At 39.6% G+C, this 7,799-nt stretch overlaps 1 protein-coding gene across 2 annotated transcripts in view; it reads left to right on the top strand.

Annotated features, from left to right (window-relative positions):
* Positions 1–510: 510 nt before the first annotated feature.
* The window catches only part of KCNMB2 (potassium calcium-activated channel subfamily M regulatory beta subunit 2), a 143,414-nt gene continuing 136,125 nt past the window's right edge, over positions 511–7,799 (top strand). For both annotated transcript variants that reach the window (XM_071566663.1, XM_071566661.1), the window contains exons 1-2: positions 511–584; positions 714–811. In XM_071566663.1, coding sequence (XP_071422764.1) covers positions 774–811 — 38 coding nt within the window. In that variant the 5' untranslated portion in view covers positions 511–584; positions 714–773. The remainder of the gene's footprint in view (positions 585–713; positions 812–7,799) is intronic.

Here is a 7,799-nt window from a genome sequence, read left to right as displayed (position 1 = left end):
CAGCTGGACCCAGCAGCTTCTGCTGCTGCAGTAAATCCCTTTGCCTCTCCACAAATCTGTCGACCCTTAAAGTCTTTAGAAGTGAAATCATGAGTTCTCCTTCTCATTGCAGTTCTTTTTTGGCACTAAAATTCCCTCTGAGGCAAGGACAGTTTGGCATATTTTCCCTGTCTGCCTATCAAGCTCTTAAAAAATTAAGTTATTAATCATCTAAACATTCACTTCTGCTACACTGAAGCTTTCTGGCCAGAAAGTTCCATAGGTGGTTATTTCAAATATGACTTCTTCTATTTCAGACTTTTGAATTAAAAAAAAAACAAAACAAAAAAACAACTGAAGTATGGACTAATGGACCTTGTGATAATTACTGCCTAGCACTGTATTTTTAAAGCAGTCAGATGACCCCCTTGTTTATATTTCACTAATTTCCTTACTTGGTAAAAATCCCCCAAACCTCCTCCTGCAAAACTGCACATTCATCATATAGTTTATCTGAGGTCTCCACTACAAGGAAAACATTGCTTGCAAGAAGGAAGAGAAGTTTTCAGTAAAATTGTTTTGCAACAGATGTAACGACGGAAAAAGTTAGTAACTGGGAGTGTTCTCTCCTTCCGAGTCTCGCCGTTGCTATTAGTGCTGGTCTTTAGGGTGTAGCTTTCCTCTTGGGCTTCTGTGTTTGCTTTACGTATTGCTTTCCTCTTCCTTTTGGTCAGGAGCCATTTTACGACCTGGCAAAATAATACTGAGCAGCAGCACCGAATCCACAGGACAAAATGAGCCTTTGCCTTACGTATCCCAGAAACAAATGGAGGTAAGTAGAAATGAAACGAAAGGATTGAGCTGTTTGGGCTGGGGAATTCCTGTCAGTTCACTGCTCGGATGTTACTAGCAACTATTACATTGGATTTGTTTTGGGTCTCTTTCCCCCTGTTTGATCACAATGTTGAGAATTTAGCTGAAGTCTGGCATGGCAATGGAGTTGTAATTGCACCCAGGCCTTTGGTAGGGATTATGGACTTGGTTGGGACAGAAACCCTTTGAGCAGGGTTTTCTGGGCCTTCACAGCAGACCTTAAATGCATTTTCCCTCATCTCGCAAAGTGTCTGTGTTTCTGATTCTCTGTGCACACTGTATCTACTCAGAGCATTTACCCTGCTCCTATTATCTCCCTGTACTTCATTTATAATACAGAGGTTGTATTTGCTCAGCTGTATTGAATCCTGTTATAAAAGCAGTGTGCAGAGCGCAGGCTCAGGATGCACAGTGAATCTCTGTAACTAATAAAATACAGCACCTGCTCTGCTGGAAGTATCAATGTGAAGACAGAGTTGAAAGGGTAAGTGATCCCAATTCATAATCCTGTAATGCTGATACAAATTTGGTGGTACTGGCAAAGAAGGATGCTCAGAGCTAAGCTGGACTTTGAGATAAATTGAAAATGATCTCTTTAAAAGAAAATTACTCAGTACAAGATTTGATGACCTTCAGATCATTTACTCATAGGGTGTCACACCTGCCAGTCAGGTGGTGAAAACAGTCTTGTTTATTGTGTTGTAGAACAGTGATGAGTATTTCAGTTTAGAGAAGGGAGTGCGTATCCAAACAAGATTCCACATGTGAGTCAAGAATAGGCAAAAAGAGACTGAATATTTTTGACTCTGCTTCTTTCTGTTTTCTAAGTTATCTTTTAAGAATCTTCTAATTTACTGAGATTAAGGTTTTTCTATGCTGTTCAATTAGTATTTTTTTCTAATATCAACTTTAGGTTACATTAGTTTTGCATGCACACCTATGGTGTGATTTTGGTCTCCAGCTGCATTATCATGGGGTTTGGAGACAGGTTTTCAGACTCAACTGCCAAAAAAGAAAACATTGTTATTCACTGTTTGCTGATAATTCAATCTTATGTCTACTCACGAGTTTTCTAGGAAAATACTGATAGCAAACAATTGCAAGTGAGAATCACAAAGTTAGTTCATATATGAAACAGAATGAACATTTTCCTCAAATATTTTGTAGCATCGACAAACTTTTAAGATTAGTTTCATCTTCTTTTCATATAGACCAGACTATATACTCCCCCATGTTGTGAAATACCAGAAAAGAGTTGTGTTTTGGTGCATGAAGGATATGTAACTTCTGAGAGGACTTTACCTCAGCAAGGGTGTTAGAGGCACAACCTTGAGCTGGGGATATATGAATTAACTTTGTGTTGGTCACATTACCTCTGGCTTCTCCCTCCTGCATGACCTCCTCTCTCATGTAGACCCAAAGTTTCTTGGGGCAGAAACCTTCCCTGACTGGGTGTTCATACAGTGCTTGCAAGGGTCTTGCTCTTATTTACATTGCAGCATAGTACAGATAGCAAATCAATTAAATGCTCTGGCTTTATTCATTCCCTTACACAGCAAAGTTCAGTTAAGTTGATGAAAGATTTTACAGTCAGTACTGGACCTCAGAGTATGACTGTCCGCTGGTTTCATGGAAACATTGAGTTTAGGTGCCTTTTGTTGGCAAACCCATGCCCAGGGAGCTGAGTCACTCTACTCAAAGCAGCAGCTATGGCTCCTTTGAACATTTGCTTTTTCAAACTAAAACCTTACTCTTCCCACCAAGGCCTCCAGGACTCTTCTTGCTGCAGAAGTCTGCTTTTCATACACTGCACTGAGACAAAAACAGAGGCTGTCACCAGATCAGTAACAAGGGAAGAGAGGGAAAGTCCTGTGTCAGGAACAAACCAAGGAGACAGACACAGGTTATGGTTATAACCTTGAACCAGTGATACAGACAAAGAAACAAAAAATAACCCATATAGTTATTTTCACTGCCTGATTTTAAACTCCCTTTTACCAGTGTTTCTACCGGCTTTTCAGTTTCTTTTTGTACAACTTGAAATGCTCTCCATAGCAGGTGTAAAATCCAAAGGGGCAGCTTTTGGACACATAGAAATACACTGCTGCAGTCATCAAAGACACTTGGAGGTACTCGAGGTGAAGTAGGAGCAGTCACCCCTTTCCCCTGAGCTCTCAGCTGGAGCACAGACCTTGGATTTCTGCTGCGAGTAGATCATACTCACAAGTTCCTCTACTACTGAGTCTTTCTAGCTAACTATTTGAGTAGTTATTCTAGACTATGCTGATAGATATCCTACTATAAAATAATTTTTTAAAAAAAGCAGAATCATGCTAATTGTAGAATCCAGAGACTAAGAAAAATAGCATTTGAAGAAGGGTACACAAAACAATATCCACCTGTAAAACACAAACGTCCCTGGAGCCAGTGGAGAGTAAAGAGAAAGAAACACTAGAGCAGCCAACTAGAAAAAAAAGGCCAGCATAATACTTGACAGTCACAGGAAGATCAAAAATAAAATGAAACTACTTTGAAACCTCTCAATTGGAATACACTGCAGAAGAGCCAACTAGTCCCAAAGAAAGCTGTCAGAATGGCATATTGAAGTCAGCAGGCAAATCTGAACAGGGAAAACTATTCCTATAAGTAACATCTGAAATGTCAGAAAGTAAAACACTTTTAAGGAAAAACACTGAGAACACCCAAAAACTGAATTCAAAAGTCTTTCATCCAGGGTTGTACTACCTGCTGCTGGAGACCTGACAGCCATTTAAATTATTTCTCAAGCTCATTTAAGAAAAAGAAAAAAAAGGCAACTTGCTTCCCCATCCCCTCAATTAGAGAAAAATCATCACATCTTTTTACATTGAGAGCTAGTTGATGAATGTCGAGTCATGTGTCACTACCTCTGCATCTGACAGGAATCAAAGGAGACACTTTGAAAGGCAAGTGTCTTTGAACTGTTAATTATGCTTAACAAAGAAAGTGTTTCATTTATTTCTTAATGAAATTTCTGCCTTTTCCTGAAAGGTTTTTCTCCCACCTTATTTCTGGACAGCATGAAGCTATGTTGAATCCAACTGTAATCTATTTACTTCTGATTCTACTGTGATGTTTGAAAGAGTGGAGAAAATGTCCACTGCTTTTTGCATATCCAAAGCTTCTGATGATTTATTGAGAAATATTGGCAAAGGTAATCCTCTGATAGATATAGTGCTCCTATGGATACATGCTATTAAAAAGCATCTGTGAAAATTGTAGGTGTAAGAATAGTATTTTAGCTCAATTTCTCCACTCTCAAGAATTTCTCTGCCCAATTTCTTCTTCCTTTACTCTCTTTTTGGAGTCTTATTCTGAGAGGAATTTAAAATACCCAGACAACAGGTACACTTAACCAAATCTACTCAAAGAGCATTTACAGTCAGGAGGATAAGTCATAGAGAGAAAAAGATAGCAAGTGGTAGGCCAGCAATTTGGCAATGTCTCTAATTCCACCACATTCAAGTATTTTGCATAAAATTCAAAAAAGAAAAGAAAACCCAAATCATCAAAACCCTAACAACAGAGTGCAGTGCAACCCCTCAGAGCCTCAAATCTTTTGACTAAGGTCCTTCTCTAATCTTAAAGCTTCTTAAGTGATGCCAAAAATTGAAACTCCAGAAGTCCTGGGTTAGGACGAAGGTGGTATATATTTGTCTGCTCTGCTGGGAAAGGGGAGTTTTGATCTGCCAGAGGAGCAAGTATTTCTCATGGTCAGCATCAAGATACATCTTTCAAATTAGGAAGTTTCAATGTGCAAAAATATTGGAACATGAGGCTATGAAGAAAGCACAACTAATGTAGAGAGCTGCTGGTAAGTTAGGAATTGATGTTAAAACCTGCAGTACTTGAAAAGGATAAACAAGTTTTATACTATTACTCTCCATCACAGGAATCACGGATTTCTCCAGTGTTAACTGAAGCAGAACTATTTTTTTAAATTTTAATATTGTCTGATTTATATTCTATGGACTGAAGAAGGGATTCCAAGCTTTATGCCACCTCCTCAGACTGTATAAGAGTGGAAGCTCAGGAGGGTTGATTCTCATTTTCCTTAAAACTAATTTAAAAAAGCTTTGCACATACAGGTTGGATAAAATTTACAATTGCTCCTTTCCACTGCCAGTTTGTCTCACATATTCCTGTGAAGCATGCAATTCTGGAAAAATGCTTAAAACACATAAACAGTACAATTCAGTAACACCCAAAAGTCAACTGCTCTTCATCAGTAAATAAGAGTGTGTTCAGAGGCACCATCACACAGCAGAGCCTGGGATTAGCTCTGAATTGCCTCTTCTGTGAAAACATCTTCCTGCTGTTTCCTCTCATCCATTTATAAACATTCTTCCTTTCCATCCACTTGCAGTCCCTACAAGGTTGGTTAGGATTTCAACTAATTTGACTGGGATTAAGATGTAGATTTTAGTTATTAAAAAACATTTAAATCCATAATGTACTGGTGCTATCCTTACAAGTTTCTGTTACACCGGCACTGAGTGGTATGAATTCCATGAGGGTGCCACTTTAGCACTGGTAGAATAAGGGGCTTCAGGAAGCAATTTGGTGCAATTCCCAGTAGGTCCTGGGGAAAAGTCACTGGACCTGAAGTGTGGAAGAGGTTCACCAAGGAACATATGGTAACCTTCTCCCAGTGACTGTGGCACTGAGCCTGGGGGTTTCCTTTTGTGGGGCACTTTTAGCCCCTCCATAAAAATATGCTCGATTAAAAGCAAAAGGGAAAGAAGAGAATGAATAAAATGTAGAATTCATTTCATCTTTGCCTTGTGCCTTAGGAAGGCAAAGAAAGAGCTGGGCAGCCCCAATGAAATCACTACATAAGAGCTGCTCAGTGTGTGGTTTGTCCCATTCACTACAATTAAGGTCTCAAAGGCTACTGCATAAGTACATTAGACCAGAGATCCCATCTAGCCAAAATTCATATATGCACATTACCAATAACAATCTTACAGGCAAATGTTATCATATATTTTCCATTTTCCAGTTCTGAGATTTGGATGTCCTGAAAGGATCAGCCGGTTTCCTTGAAGGATTAGTAAACCACACAGTGGATGTGTTGTACATCAGATTAATACAGAGAGAAGCTGCTAACTGAAAAGTTGTATTTTTCATGATGCACATCTTTTACTTCCTACTTAGTGGAGAGTAATTCAGCCACCTTCCCAGGAGCTCTTGCTGCCAGCACCAGCCTGTGGCTGATTCCTCCAGCACACCTTCAGCTCTATCACTGAGCTCCTGATGACTTTCAAGAGCTCATTTTGACTCTTGGAGTATATTTCTGCCTCATCCTTTGCCTCCTTTTACCTGTTTGATACTTATGCTTTTGCCGCACAACTGTGTGGGCTGTACTGCTCTAAGAAACCAGTTAGTGACTGCTTCATGCTGTCCTGGGGGAAAGTGTGAGCTTCACAGTCTTATCAGCACACTAGACAGACATATGCCCGTGTTTCCCCTCCCTGTATTAATAAGGTGAACCTTTTTACACATTTTGTTAGGCCACAAGTACAACAGCAACCTTTGGCAGTACAACCCAGTGCATCCCACACAGCCACTGATACCTGTCTAAAGGCAAAGCAGTTCTCAGGCAGGATGAGCTTTCAGGTTTTGATGGCTGCTTCTGTTTCCAGGTTCCACTAGGCAAAAGGTGTTGACAAAACATTTGAAACTATTTGTAATCAACTTTTGTGGATTCAGATATGTCAGATAAACATCTGAGTGAATTTGTTGAGGAAAACAAGCTGCCATTCTGAACAGCTGGAGGTTTAGCCATCCCCAGAGCAAAGTCCATAAAACCCCAAGATGTGGCAAACTGCCAGGCAGCTGCATGTGTGTCATTTTGATGGTCACACAGCAGTGCCCTCGAGGCAGGAGGGGATTAATGATAACTCTCTGAAACCCCAAGTGCCTCAGTTTTGAGCTTCCCATGGCAGTATATTTCTTCTTCCATTTTTACTTTCTTCTTAAGGCTTCACTCTTTATTTAAACCCTCTAAGGAAACTCCTTGCAAGATAGATGTATATTACCCTTTCAGGAGAAACAGAATCTCTGTCAAAAAGTAAATACTGAAATCTGTTCAGTAATGCCCCTCATGCGCACATCTCTCTCATCTTCTCTAAACATTAGTTCAGAAACCAGCTTTCATTTATAGCAACTTCATTGCCATAATCCAGATAGTATGGATTATTTCTGTAGTGATGCTCTAATGCTAATTTGCAAGAGTGGAAGGAAATTTGCTATCCTAACAAATTACTTTTGTCCTTGGATGAAACAGATAGCAAAGACAGTGCCACTGGCTAAGTGGAAACACAAGATAGATATCCATGCTGTTCTATACGTGAAGTCTACTGTTGGAGATGTTAATAACATTCAATTTAACTCCTACAAAATTAAAACTAAAGCTTTATACTCATTTCCAAACTGAAACCTACTTTGAAATAGCCTGACTAGATGTTTTGAAAGATGTCAAAGATTACCTCTTCATAATAACCAGGGAGATATGGATCCAAAAAATGATGTCTGGGTAGTCATACAAACAGCTGTTCTCAGAGCTGCCCATCACAGTTGACTTTGTCCAATACACATGAAGTTTATAAAACCAGAAACACCCTTCACTTAGTCTGAATATGTCCATGAAAATGGAAGGAAGGAGGCCTAAAGCCAAGTCCAGCAGTCTAACATAAGACTTGAAAGCCACTGTGCAAGGTACAATATTTGGTGGACACTGTCCTTAACTACAGTTAAACACACTTATGAACTCAGTGTGCAAACCCACGTGCTGATGAGAATGCACACAATATTTCTACATCACCATCCTCCTTCTCTAACAGAGGGGTCTAGAGCTAAAACTGTGAGTGTAAAAGATGTAGTTTCATTCATCAGGATTGATACAG

The sequence above is a fragment of the Pithys albifrons genome, chromosome 11, assembly GCF_047495875.1.
Source record: "Pithys albifrons albifrons isolate INPA30051 chromosome 11, PitAlb_v1, whole genome shotgun sequence".
Taxonomy (NCBI): domain Eukaryota; kingdom Metazoa; phylum Chordata; class Aves; order Passeriformes; family Thamnophilidae; genus Pithys; species Pithys albifrons.
Note: the sequence above shows the minus strand (reverse complement) of the source record. Positions and strands in the feature narration are given on the sequence as shown.